Source organism: Eublepharis macularius, chromosome 9 (genome assembly GCF_028583425.1).
Source record: "Eublepharis macularius isolate TG4126 chromosome 9, MPM_Emac_v1.0, whole genome shotgun sequence".
NCBI classification, from domain to species: domain Eukaryota; kingdom Metazoa; phylum Chordata; class Lepidosauria; order Squamata; family Eublepharidae; genus Eublepharis; species Eublepharis macularius.
In genome coordinates, this window is record NC_072798.1 from 16,737,243 (window position 1) to 16,752,490 (window position 15,248).

At 44.9% G+C, this 15,248-nt stretch overlaps 1 protein-coding gene across 1 annotated transcript in view; it reads left to right on the forward strand.

Moving 5' to 3' along the window:
• The window catches only part of LOC129336122 (1-phosphatidylinositol 4,5-bisphosphate phosphodiesterase zeta-1-like), a 55,203-nt gene that overhangs the window by 15,498 nt on the left and 24,457 nt on the right, over positions 1 to 15,248 (forward strand). Inside the window, exons 4-7 of the mRNA XM_054989131.1 lie at positions 4,425 to 4,626; positions 6,408 to 6,552; positions 9,150 to 9,302; positions 13,480 to 13,674. Of these exons, the coding sequence (XP_054845106.1) occupies positions 4,425 to 4,626; positions 6,408 to 6,552; positions 9,150 to 9,302; positions 13,480 to 13,674 (695 nt within the window). The remainder of the gene's footprint in view (positions 1 to 4,424; positions 4,627 to 6,407; positions 6,553 to 9,149; positions 9,303 to 13,479; positions 13,675 to 15,248) is intronic.

Genomic DNA, 15,248 nt, shown 5'->3' on the forward strand with positions numbered 1-15,248 from the left:
TCCCCATTGGGGACAAAGGTGGGCTATAAATGTAGTAAATAAAATAAATAATTATCTTTTAAAATTCCACTGTGTGTCCGCAAGATCTTGGACACACCTATCTCTTTGCATTCTAACCTTGGTGAGAAGGTTCATGCCCTACCTAGTGCTTTCCAGGGCTGTTTCCACACGTCTTTACCTAGCGCAAAACTCACGGAATGAGGGCGTCTCCCTGGCGCAATTTCTGATGTCATCGTGCCATGTGGAAGACGCCCTCTTTCCGTGAGTTTTGTGCTAGGTAAAGACGTGTGGAAACAGCCCAGGTGTCTTAACGGCATTAGAAACAATTCTGCTTCCTCAGGGTTTGAATGATATTTATAGGTTGAATCCATCATTGCAATTGTAAGAGGTGGAACCCTGGATGATAATCTTGAATCGTTCTGTGTTACATATGATATATTTTATTATTATTACGTACTTAGGTAGCGGTAAAAATATGCTAAGCTCTTTACCAAAGGGGGAAATAAACACATATCTGCCCAAAAGCAGCTTAGACAGACATGACTCAAAAGGAATGGAGGAAAGGGAGGGGAACGAGGAGTGTGCCGATAAGATATACTCAAAGAGTACATTTTAAAAAGTGCAGCACAGTTTGGGGTTACTAAATATCAATTTTTAGAATTCAGCTTTGCAATGCTGGTAAATAATATGTGTGGGGGCAGGGGTGGAAATTAACAACTTGATCTTATCTATATTTACATAGAAGTGTATACCAATGATTTCAATGCAATTTAATATTTTCTTATATCTAGAAAAGTCCTACACTGACCTAGATAGCGCTGGCAAGCTATCAGATCTTGGTAGTAATGTAAGGTCAGCCTTGGTTAGTAATAGGATGGGAGACCTCCAAGGAAAACCAGGGTTACTATGCAGAGGCAGGCAATGGCACACCATCTCTGTCTCTTACCTTGAAAACCGCAGCAGGGGTCGCCGTAAGTCAGCTATGACCTGACAGCACTTTCTACCTCTACTATTTCCAAATAGTTATGATTTGGTTTGAGAGGTAGCACCAGGGGTGCTGTTCCCCTGCCCGTTTTGGGCTGAATCATGGCCCACAGCGAGCCGATTCAGCCCCTTGGGGAGTGCGGGAGCGCTCCCAGGCCGCCTTTTGACCTGTGTGATGACGTCACTTCTTGGAAATGCGTCATTGCGCAAGCTGGGAACGCAGACGCAAAACAGACACAGGAATGCAGAGGGGTAAGTGCCGGGTTCCCAATCTCCTGCTAGGGGAGTCAAGGAACCTGGCAACCCTAGCTAGCACAGTGTACTAGTTAGTGTGTCTGTCATGGAGCAGGGGCCTTTTAGGGGCTAGCATCCCTTCCAGGGAGCCCTCTACCCCCACAAACACACCCCATTCCCTCCTACTCCCTTCAGCCCTGGAGTAGGCAAGGGCCTTATACTGGCTGCCGCCACTCTGGTTTGGGAGTTCAGCTAGGGAGGGCCCAGAGTACCCCCCTTCTTCCATCCTTCCAAGTAGGGTTCTCAGGTCCCTATACTCTCTTGACAGGAGTGGGGGGCGGTACTTACCAGGACTGTGTTCTTCACACCACGCACTCCCGGCACCAATGTGATGATGTCACTTCTGGAAGTGACGTCATCACACCGGCCATGGGAGTGCTCCTGCATTCTGCACAGGGCCAATGTTTGAGACTCAGCCCCAAATATAGCGCAGGAGAACTCATGCGGCTGACACAATTATTTCACTTCTGGAAATGACAGCATCACATTCACTGGGAGTGTGTGCGCCGCACATGTTCCTGAGGGGCCTGCCGATTGTAGGCAATCTCCAGGCAGCTCAAAACCTCCTGTTAGTTGCCAGTGACTGGTGGGCCAGCAAATAAGCTGCCAGGAGATTGCCCACCACCAGTGGGCACCTGGGATCCCTACTTCTGAGCAGTGCTCCTCTATTGGGGTTGGTGTTGCCAGATTACCAGTTGAGCTAGCGACATGAGAACCCCAGCAGAGAAAAACTACCTGTTTTTATTTAAGAAGATGGGGAAAGTGTTTTTTTTCTGGGGGGCGGGGGAGAACACTTGTGAGCAATGGATTTAACAGGGGTACTTTTCAGCAAGCAGGGCAAAATTAACACGTAAAGGAGCTGGCATAAAGCCTCCCAACTGACTGGTCCCTACAATAGCTGGCTCTTCCTCAGTCCAAGCCATCCTCCCTGGGTGAGGGATCCTCTCCTGCTGGTAGCTGCTTCTCTGCCTCACAGCTCCTGGGAGAATGCCTTCCCCCTTTCAGGGGAGTCTTATATTATTTCTCTCATGGCCCAGCCTCCTTCGTACCGATTAGCCTTCCTTTCCCTGTAGTCCTGTCCTAAATCAGGGAGGATCTTGGGAAACGTAGGCCTGCAGGGCAATCGGCAGTCAGACTTATTGGACATTTACTCTAGGCCTCAGGCTTCCTTGAGGCCTATAGGCCCAGAATCGTGACGATGTCGGACAGGCATCTGGGAAAACCAGGTGTGAAGCTTCCTGGGTGATGCTGGGCCAGTCACTGTCTCAGCTTTACCCTTCTTCACAGAGTTGTCCAGAATTGCCAACTGCCCAGAGGGAAAAAAACAATTCCTCTCCATTGAATAGAGACTTAATGGCTGTTGTTTATTAAGTGATGTTATATTTACATCCAAAAATAAGAATTGCTCAGACGTTGACTCGGTTTTCCGATATTTGGTAATATTATGTATGCTTTGTTTAAAAGTTATTGTAATGTTCATATTCTTCAAAACTTGTAAACTATTGTTGATTAGTTGTGTTACAGTTGATGTTCATTGTTGAGTTCTATTTGTTGTATGTTATAAAACTTAATAATAAAAAAAAGTAGTTATTTGCTTCCACCCTAAGGAAAACTTCAGGTTCCTATTTCCACACATTAAGCTGCTATTTACAGGGCAGGACATTTTTCTCCAGTCAGTTGGCAATCCCCTAATGCTGGGGTCTGTAGCCTTTAGCTCTAGAGCCAAACATGGTTCTTGCAAAAAGAAAATGAAATTATGAGTTAAGATACATTTGAGAGAGAGAATAACCAGTAGTAATGGCAAGTAAACATTTGTTTAAAGGGACTAAAGGGTCTCTTGGGGATGCTTCACAAAAAGGGAAATGAAGGAATTGCCAAGTCTAAACCATCTACAGATTTATGCCGTTGCACCAAAAACAATCACACAGAGTCCTCCGGTGTATATTTATTACCTATTGGGAGATCTTGTGTGTGCCAGTTTGTAATAAAGGACTCACAATAGCTAGTGTTTGGGCTGCAGAACTTTATGGACTATGCCACTTATCGGTAGGGATCCCAGGTGTCTGTTGGTGGTGCACAATCTCCCAGTTGTTTGCCTGCTTACGTGGTGGTTGCTGGTGGGTGGTGGGAGGTTTCAGGCTGCCCAGTGACTGCCTACCACCAGCAGGCACTCCAGTAACACATGCCGTGCATTCACTCCCGATGGATGTGATGACATCACTTCCGAAAATAATATCAATCCGTCCGCTGTGGGAGTGTTCTCACTCTTCATTGGGGCTGATTTTGAGGAGTGCTTCTGCAGCTAATATGTTGATGTCACTTCCTGGAAGACAACCTTCCCTGTAAGTACCAGTTCCTCCCCTCTCCCACCAGGAGGGTATAGGGACCTAGAAACCCTACTTATCAGTAATGTTAAATTGTCTATTTTCAGTTATACAAATGGGACTTCATATACTGGCTTTTCGGGCTCTCTTGCTCTGGATTTTGATTTTAGTTTGGCTGTTTAATAAAAGGTTGCAGACCCTTGTAGTGCGCACATCAGTTCATCAGAGTCTTCAGCATTATTACCTGTGTGCACGGTGTCACCCTACAAATATAACCAAGGCTTCCATATTTCTGCATGTCACAGAAGTGAATCGGCAGTGCTGAGCAAACCATCTTTCCGGGAGGTTTGTCTTCCCTTACTGTCCTTATTGAGGAATCTCTGGTAAGGTTCTTTCAGGTAGGTTGTTGGTCTGCAGCAGAACAGCAGGATTTGAGTCCAGTGGCTTCTTGACTCTTTTCTTTATCGGAAGAAGGGAGCTTTGACTCTCGAAAGCCTACACCCTGAAAATCTTGTTGGTCTCTAAGGGGCTACTGGATTCAAATCCTACTGGTAAAGTTCCAGGTCACTACAACAAGATTCCTTGGATCACAGTTCAAAAGCCACTGAATCTGAGAATGTTATGAGAATGTTAGGTAACGCGGTTCATATCTTTGATGATGATGGATGAATTTAAGCTTCAGAATAGAGCCAAGCCACAAGAGAGGTAAGAGACATGTATTTGTAAAGCTAAGTTTTCAAATTTGGGCTTAACTCCAGCAAACGTGCGTTATCTCCAAAGCTGAATGCTGTTAACTCTTGCACGTGCAAATTCTCCTTTTAGCAAAGAACAAAAAAGAAATGAGCTTTGAAGGCTTCATACGATACTTGCTTTCAGAAGAATGCAGCCTGTTTAAAGTCCTGCACAAAAAGGTTTATCAAGATATGAGCTACCCAATGTGTGATTACTTCATTTCATCTTCACACAATACCTACCTGATATCTGACCAACTTGTAGGGCCAAGTCATCTCTGGGGATATTCAAGGTATTTATATTTCTTTGCGGGGAGAGGTTCGGGGCTGCTTACAGGCTCAATGAGACGGTACCTCCAAATCCTTGCTTAGTGATGGAGCGTGCATTCACTGTGTCATCATGGGTAGCTATCTATCCCACCTCACAGGGGCTATGGCAAGAATAAAACGTGGTTGCCCCACAGAAACTGCTCTAAGCTCCTAAATAGTATGGGATATTAGTAGCAGAGAGTGCTGTCAAGTCATAGCTGACTTATGGTGACCCCTTGTGGGGTTTCCATGGCAAGAGACTAACAGAAGTGGTTTGCCATTGCCTGTTTCTGCAACCCTGGTCTTCGTTGGAGGCCTCCTTTCCAATTACTAAAGGCCGACCTTGCTTAGCGTCTGAGATCTGATGAGATCAGGCTCACCTGGGGCATCCAGATCAGGATACAGACATGATAAAAATAATGCATCTCAGCCTGTAGCTCATAAATGTTTCAATGTGATTCTTATTGGAACTTCTGGTATAAATTTGAATTGGTTACCATCCTATGAAACAAAGCAGAGAAGGCTCCCAACATATGGAGATAACAGAGATCATAGAATAAGAATTACAGGGTTGGAAGGAACCTCTAGGGTCATCTAGTCTAACCCCCTGCACAGTGCAGGAAATTCACAACTACCTCCCCCCCCACTCAGTGACCCCTGCTTCATGCCCAGAAGATGACAGAACACCACCAGGATCCCCAGCCAAACTGGCCTGGAGAAAATTGTTTTGTGACCCCCAAAGTGGCGATCGGCATTACCCTGGGCGTGTAAGAAGGGGCTGTGAGAACTAAGCAGTGATGTGACCCTTCTTGCCCTCCCTTGCATGATCTGCCTAGGTTCACAGAATCAGCACTGCTGTCAGTTGCCCATCCAGCCTCTGCTTAAAAACCTCCAAAGAAGGGGAGCCCACCACCTCCTGAGGAAGCCTGTTCCACTGAGGGACTGCTCTGTCAGGAAGTTCTTCCTAATGTTTAGCCGAAAACTCTTTTGCGCTGCACCTACCAACATCCCAATAGAGTTATGGCCAGTGGATGCTTCCAGTTTAACACTGGGAGTGAAGGCTATGTGCAGTGGTAATATTTTCCTATATCTATGGAAGCCGTACCCTGACCTGGATAGCCCAGGCAAGCCTGATCTTGTCATATCTCAAAATCTAAGCAGAGTCAGCCATAGATAGTAATTGAATGGGAGACCTCCAAGGAAGACCAGGGTCACTACATAGGCAATGGCAAACCCCTTTTGTTAGAGCCAAACTACAAGTGACGCCTGACACTAGTTGGACACTTGCCAGCTTCCCTCAAGTTTTGATGGGAAATGTAGGCAGCTCGGTGGAATGTTGGACAAGTGACAGTTGAAAAGTCTGTTGGACAGCAGTCGGAGAGCCAAGCTGCAGGACCAGGATGCCTACATTTCCCATCAAAACTTGAGGGAAGCAGACAAGTGTCCAACCTGTGTCAGGCATCACTTGTAGTTTGGCTCTGATTCTCTTGCCTTGAAAGTCCCCGCAGAGTTTGCTAGGACTTGACAGCATGTTCCACCACCACCATGGTAGCCCCAGCGGTTTCAGGACAAAGATCGAATTTCTTTTTTTTAAAACCCTGCAAAATTTTCACCCTACCTGAGCCTCTGGGAAGAATGGAGATCTTGTATCGAAACAAAATTCTTAGAAACCAGAAGCAGAATGACGTGGATGCGTAGGGCACTGCTTCTTCCTTTGATAATAAAATTAGTATTATTAATATTCCTTTTTTTCTCTTTTGCTAAGTGCCCTTGATAAAGGATGTCGCTGTCTGGAGATTGATTGCTGGGATGGCCAAGACAACGAGCCAATTGTTTATCACGGACATACCTTAACAAGCAAAATTAGCTTCAAGAACGTCATCAATGTGATCCATAAGCATGCTTTTGTGGTAGGTGTATCAAGACATGCAAGTATTTGTGTGCCTTTGGTCATGGACTGACTAGGGTGGTTGTTAAGAGAAATTCTCTTAGTTCCTCTTTTCCCAGTTTCTGCCCCAAATTCAACAATCTTTTTTCCTTTCCTATATTTAGGAATTCGGAGTCACTTTCTAATCAATTCCTTTTTGACAAAATAGAAATGTGAAGAGAGTTGGGGCTGGAAGAGAGGTTCTGCAAAATCTCAGAATTACGCTCCAGAGCCGTTCAGAGACAGGCAGTGCCCTCCCGTGCCTTCCTGCTAGAACACCACCCTGCGATGTAGGACAATGAGGCAAGGGCTGAAGTTACAAAAGGCCACCTTGATTTCTCTCCAAAGAGAAATGAAAGAGAAATCCTCCTCTTAAAAGAGGGGGAAAAAAAAGAATAAGAGGAATCAATGGCTGTATCTAACAAAGTGAATTTTGGAAAGAGAAATTCTCCACCCCACAACAACCCTAGTATTGTGATTGATGTTTCACTTTCTTTTCTCCCTTCTTCTCCTCTCATCCTTACAATGCCTCCTTTCATCTTATCACACCCCCACAATGCTTTCTTGCCTCTTTCTTCCCCCTTCGAGGTCTCTTTTCCTCCCCCCACCTGAGTTTCCCAGCTTGCTTTGCAACTCTTTCCATCCTCATACAGAGGCAGTGGAGGCATTGACTCTTCTGACACTTCTTTTAGCTCAGAGCCAAGCTACAAGTGACGAATGGCACTTGAACGGCAAGTGAACAGACTCATGTGCAGGGCTTTTTTTCTGGGAAAAGAGGTGGTGGAACTCAGTGGGTTGCCCTTGGAGAAAATGGTCACATGGCTGGTGGCCACGCCCCCTGATCTCCAGACAAAGGGAAGTTTAGATTGCCCTCCGTGTCGCTCAGCGGCATGGAGGGCAATCTAAACTCCCCTCTGTCTGGAGATCAGGGGGCGGGGCCACCAGCCATGTGACCATTTTCAAGAGGTTCCAGAACTCCTTTCCCCTGCGTTCCCCCTGAAAAAAAGCCCTGCTCACGTGTATTCCCCCCTGTTCACTTGCACTCCACTTGATCACGTGATCAAGTGGAGCACAAGTGAACAGGGGGGAATACACGCGAGTCTGTTCACTTGCGGTTCAAGTGTCATTCGTCACTTGTAGCTTGATCCTCAGTCTACACTAGTGCAACTGATAGGAGCATAAATCAGTTGCTTCTCTGCCCCCTCCAGAGTCCCCTCTATCAGGAGATGGTACACCATCCCAGAATGTCTTGCAATGTTGCCTGGAGAAGGCAATGGCAACGGAGTGCAGCTGTTTCCTGTGCTGTGTCAGTCTATGGATGACAGGCCATGGCAGATAGACCCCTGTGCCCTCACAGCAAGAAATCCACATTCTTGGTTGAAAGGCTTTTATTCAGGAATCTATTCAAATCCACAGATATGTCCATAGGATTGCTCAGAAGGAAAGCAAGCAGTTAAGCAGGTTGACAGGAATACTTAAAAGCATGAAACCCATTCTTCTTATAGAGCCCAGTTGCTCATCCCCCCTCCCACTAGTAAAACATAACTTTCGGCGTGAAACAGTCTTTGGTACTCCTCGCATAGTTTACATACCCAGTCTAGACACTAGGAAGGCGTAAGATTAAAGTTGAAACACGGTGATTCATGAGAACGAACAGTTTACAAGGTCAGAAGCTCTGGGAGCTTCAAAGCAGTTAGATAAGGCACCTGCGGCTTTAGTAGGCCTGTGAAAGCAAGGCAATTATGATGTTGGCAACATGACATCAAGGTTCAGCATCAAAGAATGGTTCACAGAAACAGCAATGGCTCATTGTAACAGCTCAGCTTAAAATAATGGCACGGATGAGGTGCAGACATGACATGCTGCTTCCATGTTCTTCTTTTCATAGGCGATGACATTGTCAGTGGTGGGTCTTCTCCCCGACCTTGAGCCTTGTTTGGTGCCTAGCTGTACTTGCCCTTGACACCTGAGTCACAGTCTGATCCATCAGGGCCATTTTCAAAGCACTTTATAACAAAATTCTGATGTTCTGAGAAGTAAAACTGAAAAATGTCTGTGCTGGTGCACAAGTCCTTAGACTCATCTACAGTAGATCTTTGGGTCCTAGTCAAGGAACTCAAGGTACAGAAGTCTAAAAGGTATCAGTGCATTATATCTAGCATTTTATTTTTGCCTTCAAAACCACCACCAAATGTTTAGGAATTTGTGCATTTAAAAAGTCTTCCAATATCAGATTTCACAAGGAACTTTTTCATACTACTTAATTCTCTGAGATTTGAATTCTGGTGTTTTTTTTTTGTTGGCCAGTTTTGATGGAATTTCATTTTATGCCAAATTGACCGCAGGAACTGTACGTTGGTTGTCCATCCTTTTATGAGCTGGTGCTGATTTTCAGTCAGATGTCTTTTTTAAAACAACAACAAAGGGTCTTAAAAAATTATTTTGGAGTGCAAACCAGCAGGTCCTTTCCCCCTCCTTTTCCTCAGCTGTGTAGTGTTGCTTTTTGCAACATTGTTAATTTTTTTATTTGCATGTTTGGTACAATGCAGAGGATTTATGGCTCTTGCTTTGCATTTTTAGGCCTCGGATTATCCCATTGTTCTGTCTTTGGAGAATCACTGCAGCCCTCCACAACAAGAGGTCATGGCAGCATACATGCTAGATATACTGGGGGACCAACTGGTTACTACAGCACTTAATAATGAGATGCCAACTGAGCTACCCTCCCCAGAGGTAAGTCCCATTTCCTTCCTCCCTTTAAAATTTCTGCAATCGCAGTGCATGGTCCCTGGGAATTTTTATGAAGTTACTTGTTCTACATACCTCATTATGGGGGCGGGGGCAGGTATTGCAATCAATTATAATGTATCTCATAAATTTAAAGATGCATTCTGATCTCAGAAACAGAATACAGTTTGTTTGTGGCAAGCATAAATCTGATTTCTTCTCAGAATCACAAGCTCTCTCCCTGTTTAGGAACCCCTGATGAGGGACTCTGTCAAAGGCTTTTAGAAATCCAAGTATAGCAGCTTACCATTATCAGCCTGCTTGTTAACTTTCTCACAGACTTCCCTTTGCAGAAACCTCTGTTCCTCTGTGTTCCTCTATGTACCTAACCTTTATTAATCTAAACCTCTGTTCCTCTATGTACCTAATCTTTAATAATGTTTTCCTCCAATTTAACAGAACAGTCTAAAAGAAGTGTAATTTCTTGGATCCCCCCAGAGCTCTTTTTAAAAGCAGGCTTGGCATTTGGCTACTTTCAAGTCCTCTGGCTGAGGGAGGTCACATGATTGTTACGAGACCAACAATTTCTTATTCGAATTTTTAAGTTTTGGTATATGCCATCCAGACCCAGCAATTTGCTGTTTTTTAATTTGTTGAATGCCATTAGATTTTCATATTTTGTCGCTTCTCGTTGACTTCATTCTTCAAATATCCTCCTTGAAAATAACAGTTCCAGGGTAGGTAATTGCCCCACATCTTCCATATTTATTTATTAGGCTTGTATCCCACCCTCTCCGCAAGCAGGCTTAGGACGGGTTACAACAATAAAACAGATAATTTACAGTAAAATCACAGCATTCCATAAAAGCATCCCCAGACAGCGACCATACAACCCTCCCTTGCCAGTGATACACAGGGGCAGGGGGGAAGAAGGTGGGGGAATAGTTCATCCAGTTTGCAGGATAACTCACATAGGGGGGGCAGATGATCCAGTGTGCCCCCCCCCCCAGAATGAGAGGCTAGCTGGGAGGCTTTCCAGATGACTATGAGGCTGGCCTCAACCATATGCCTGGTGGAACATCTCAGTGTTGCAGGCCCGCTGAAAAGATGAAAGATCTTGGCTTTTCCACTGATAGAGAGTTCCACCAGGTCGGAGCCAGGACTGAAAAGGCCCTGGCCCTGGTTGAGGCCAGTCTAGCCTCCCCGGGGCCTGGGACCACTAATAGATGTTTATCAGATGATCTCAGTGTTCTCACATCCATAGTAAAGACTGATGTGAAGAATTGGATCAGCTTCTGTACAATCTCCTTGTCTTCTTCTCTCAAATCCCTTTCATTCCATTGCCATCCAGCGGCCCAAATGCCTCCCAGGCTTGCTTTCTACTTCATGGATGGCGTGGCTCATTTTGTGAGTGGAATATGTGAACAGACAGCATTGAAGTGCTTAGCAAGTGGAGTGCAAGTGAACAGGGGGGAATACATGTGAGTCTGTTCACTTGCCCTTCGAGTGTAACTCGTCACTTCTAGCTTGGCCCTGTGATGTTGGATGGTTATGAGAATGTTTGATTAGCGTTGGCTGAGCGGTGACATTTGAAGTCAATCGCACATGCAAGCTGGCTACATCAGGGGTCCCAAACCTTGTCAGCGCTGCTGGAATTTTGAAAAAGAGTCGTGGGTGCTGCAACAAAATGGCTGCTGTGGGGCTCCCTGTGTGTAGTGCCCTCAAGTCATAGCTGACTTATGGTGACCCCTGTCGGGATTTTCATGCCAAGAGACTAACAGAGGTGGTTTGCCTCTACACCCCTTGTCTTTGTTGGAGGTCTCCCATCCAATTACTAATCAAGGCTGACTCTGTTGAGCTTCTGAGATCTGATGAGATTAGGCTCACCTGGACTATCCAGGTAAGGGTGTGGGGCACCCTATCACCCATATACATATACAGGACTTTTTTTCTGGGAAAAGAGGTGGTGGAACTCAGTGGGTTGCCAGCACAGGGGGCAATTCTTGGTGGGAGGTGGTGCCCCTGGTACCACATGTGCATGCACAAAGGGCACGCTTGCTCCCAGGGCCAATGATGTCACTTTAGGTCAGCTGGAACAAGGGGGGAGTTTTTAAAAGTTTAAATCACCCTCAGTGAAAATAGTCACATGGCTGGTGGGGCGGAGGGCAATCTAAACTCCCCTCTGTCTGGATATCAGGGGGCGGGGCCACCAGCCATGTGAGCATTTTCAAGAGGTTCCAGAACTCCGTTCCACCGCGTTCCAGCTGAAAAAAAGCCCTGTATGTGTGTGTATGTGTGTATACATATATTTTAAATCTAATTTATATATATATAATATTTTATCTAATTGATTTTTAAAATATATTTATATTTAACAAATCAATTCGATCAAAGATTTTGGGGGAGGAGATGGAAGATTTTTTCCATTTGTTTTATAGTCTGCCTTTCTTGCTAAGAATGTTAACAAGCATGCTGGGAATGGTGAGCCATTCTACTTGGACCTCCCACCTCATTTCTTGCTGAGGCTCAAGGCAGATCACAGGATAGGGGGAATCAGGAGGTATCAAACAGTGCCATAAAAGCAGGTGATACTTACCTACAATAAACGCTGCAGGTTTTGTAGGACACCAATAAGACATGCAAGGAGGAGTGTGATTGCTGGCTGCTTTGGGAGAAAGAAGGAATAGAAATGTTTTCACATAAATAAATTCCTGAACCTACTAACGTTTACCCAAACAAAACACATTGTGGTAGACAGGGGGTTTTTTCTGGGAAAAGAGGTGGCGGAACTCTCAAGAGGGAAATGAGGAAGGAACACACAGGTTTCTTTGAAATATTATTATTTTCAAGCACTATTGTCGAGTATTTTCAAGAGGTGCCGGAACTCCGTTCCACCGTGTTCCCCCTGAAAAAAAGCCCTGGTGGTAGGAAGCATCAGTTGCCACCTGCATGAATGGGCAGGACTAGGGAATCTGATGGGGGGTCCACTATGGAGTCCATAAGCCTATGTACAATGAATTGTATTTGGTGTGTGTATGTGAAGGTATTCTGGATGTGCCATGTGCTAGGAAAGTGGAGTACATTTTCTGGCTGAGACTCGGGAAGTGTAAAAGCCTAATATCTTCTCATATTTACTTAATCTTGTCGTACTGCTAGTCTCTGTCCTTCCTTTTTGCTGATGTTGGAGCTGTTTTTGTGAAAACATTTGAAGCAAAAATGCGGCTAATGATGATGATAATAACTGTGCCAATATACCACTCTTCTAGACAGATTAGTGCCCTATTCGGAGCAATGAACAAAGTCAGTATTATTATCACCCCCAAAATACAGCTGGAGAGCTGGAGCTGAGAGGAGCAGCTTATCCAAAGCCACCTATTGAGGTCATGACAGTAGTGGGATTTGAACCCGCAGAGTGCTGATTCGCAACTCAGCCATTTAACCATTATGCTAGAGCAGCTCCTGGAGTCAAGCTGTGCGCTCAGGCACCCTTTAATCTGGGGCTGCTGCCTGAACTTTGTGGGAGGCAGGTGGAGCGTCTCTTTTCCTCCTCCTGCCAACCCTACTGCAACTTCTCCATCAACTTGAGCACAACTTGAATCCAGCTAGAGAAATGGCACAGGTAAAGGACAGAGAGAGACTCAAGAGAGAAAGAGGGGCAGAAAAAGGGGAAGGAAGACATGTGAAGGGCAACAGAGTAGAAAAGAAGGGTATGCAAATAAGGTGAAGAAGGACAAAGAGAAGAGACTTGAAAAGTGATAAGGACTGTGGTAGAGGTCAGGAAATAGGGCAGCAGAGAGGCGAGCACGTGCCAAGAAACACACAGGTGGGTGCATCAGTCTTGTGGGGGTCATGTTTGGATGCTGCATTCCTGAGTTAAAGAACATGCATGGTTGAACCCACTTGTAGTTAGCTTCCTTGTGTGTCCAATTGGCTGATTTGTCCACATATGTTGACTGCTCTATGCCATAGTATCAGTGAATGACTCAGGGGAGAATATGGGAATGGTCTCTGGACCTTCAAAACAAGCAAAAAATGGGTGGTCCTTAGTTCCTTAATATGGCATACAGTGGTACAGATTGGGTACATAGAAATTCTGCCAGTGCAGAAGGTTGGGCTAGATTTCTTTCACGTTGTCTTCCAGTTCTGTGGTTTACTGTGCTGAATACTGTCATTCCCCCTCTAGGAAATGAAGTTCAAAATAATGATAAAAAATAAGAAAGTTGGAACACTGGAAGAGACCCTTCGACGGAAGGGTAAGACCTGTAGAGGCCAGGTAATGGAGACGGAGGAAACTGCAGAATCGGAGGAGGAAGAGGAGGAAACACATTTGCTCAAGAAAGCAGGTGCTCGGAAGCCATCATTAAAAAAGAAGGAGAAGGTGAATATAGTGTGTGTTATGTGCTGTCAAGTCGCCTCCAACTGATGGAGATCCTGTGAAGGAGAGACCTCCAAAACGTCCTATCTTTAACAGACTTGCTCAGATCCTGCAAACTGGAGGACATGGCTTCTTTTATTGAATCAAGCCATTTCATTTTGTGTCTTTCTCTTTTCCTACTGCCTTCCACTTTTCCTAGCATTATTGACTTTTCCAGACATTCTTATCTTCTCATGATGTGACCAAAGTACGATAGCCTCAGTTTAGTCATTTTAGCTTCTAGGGAGAATTCAGGCTTGATTTGATCTAGTACCCACTTATTTGTCTTTTTGGCCGTCCATAGCTCTAACCCACCAAAAACCAGTGGGGGGACATTTTAACCTTCCAAAACATTCAGTGGCTGACCTAAAAGTAGCAGTTCTCCTGCAGAGGAATTTCAAAGGGAGATTAGAAAGAAAGACTGCTGAATTGCAACTGATAATGAAGCTCGAAACAATGCTTCCACCTGGACTGAATCAAGACCTAGGCTTCCTGTCTCATTACCAGTGCTGATTTCTCCACACTCACTTACCCCTCTGCATACCCCACTCTATCCAATCATGCCTGCTATTGTCATTCACTGGCTATTGTCATTCAGCATCTAAAATCACTCCCCTTTCCGAGATATAAGGACAAATGGACTCACATTCTAGCTGTATCTGGGGAACTGAGCTGTGACTCATGTAAACTTATACCCTACCACAAATTTTCTTAGTCTTATAGATGCTACTGGACTCTTGTTCTTTTCTACTCCTCCAAACAGCTGTAGTACTTATGCCCATTTTCCAGCCAAGGTTGCTTTCCAAGTGAATTTGAAGAATTAAAATCCAACACACTGACACAGCAAAAGATGGTAGATATGCTGGGAGGTTCATATGGCTGATTCTTCTGACCTCTGGCAATTGATGGCGAAGTTCAGTTACAGACTCTTCCCTCTAGCAGGGGCAAAAAGTTGCTAATGGACCCAAGCTGATGATAATGATGGCAATCTACATAAAGGCCATATAACTATTGCTCATTTTATACCATATCTTCTCTCAAAAGAAAAACAGTGTAGTCCTCCTCTTGACAATTTGCAGGCAAATTAATTATACGTTCACATTTTCCCCCACTATGTTTCACACTGCCAGGTTGCAACCTGGACAGCAAACTTGCAATAAATGTAATCCACATTTGAATGTAGCTTTTCTAAAACACCAGGGAGCTTTATGTGCCAAGCTGAGCCTCTCTTTTAATCACCACAGTGGTTTGCTCATGATTCGAAAGAAGCAGTGTCACATCTATGCGGTGGCAGAGTAGCATAGTGAGTAGAGAAATGGGGTGTGTGGAAGCCTGCATTGCAAAGCGTGCGTGGAGGGAGAAACAAACTTACACTCAGAGTTTTGTTTCAGCTTTAGAAAAGAAATAAGAGTTCTTTATTGTTGGAACTCCATACTGGATAGGAAAGAGGAGAAATAGATCTCTCTCTGTTCTAAGAATGGCAGTGGATGGCAGGATAGGAGGAAGAGGAGGTGTCACAGAGGATGTCCCTGAGAATA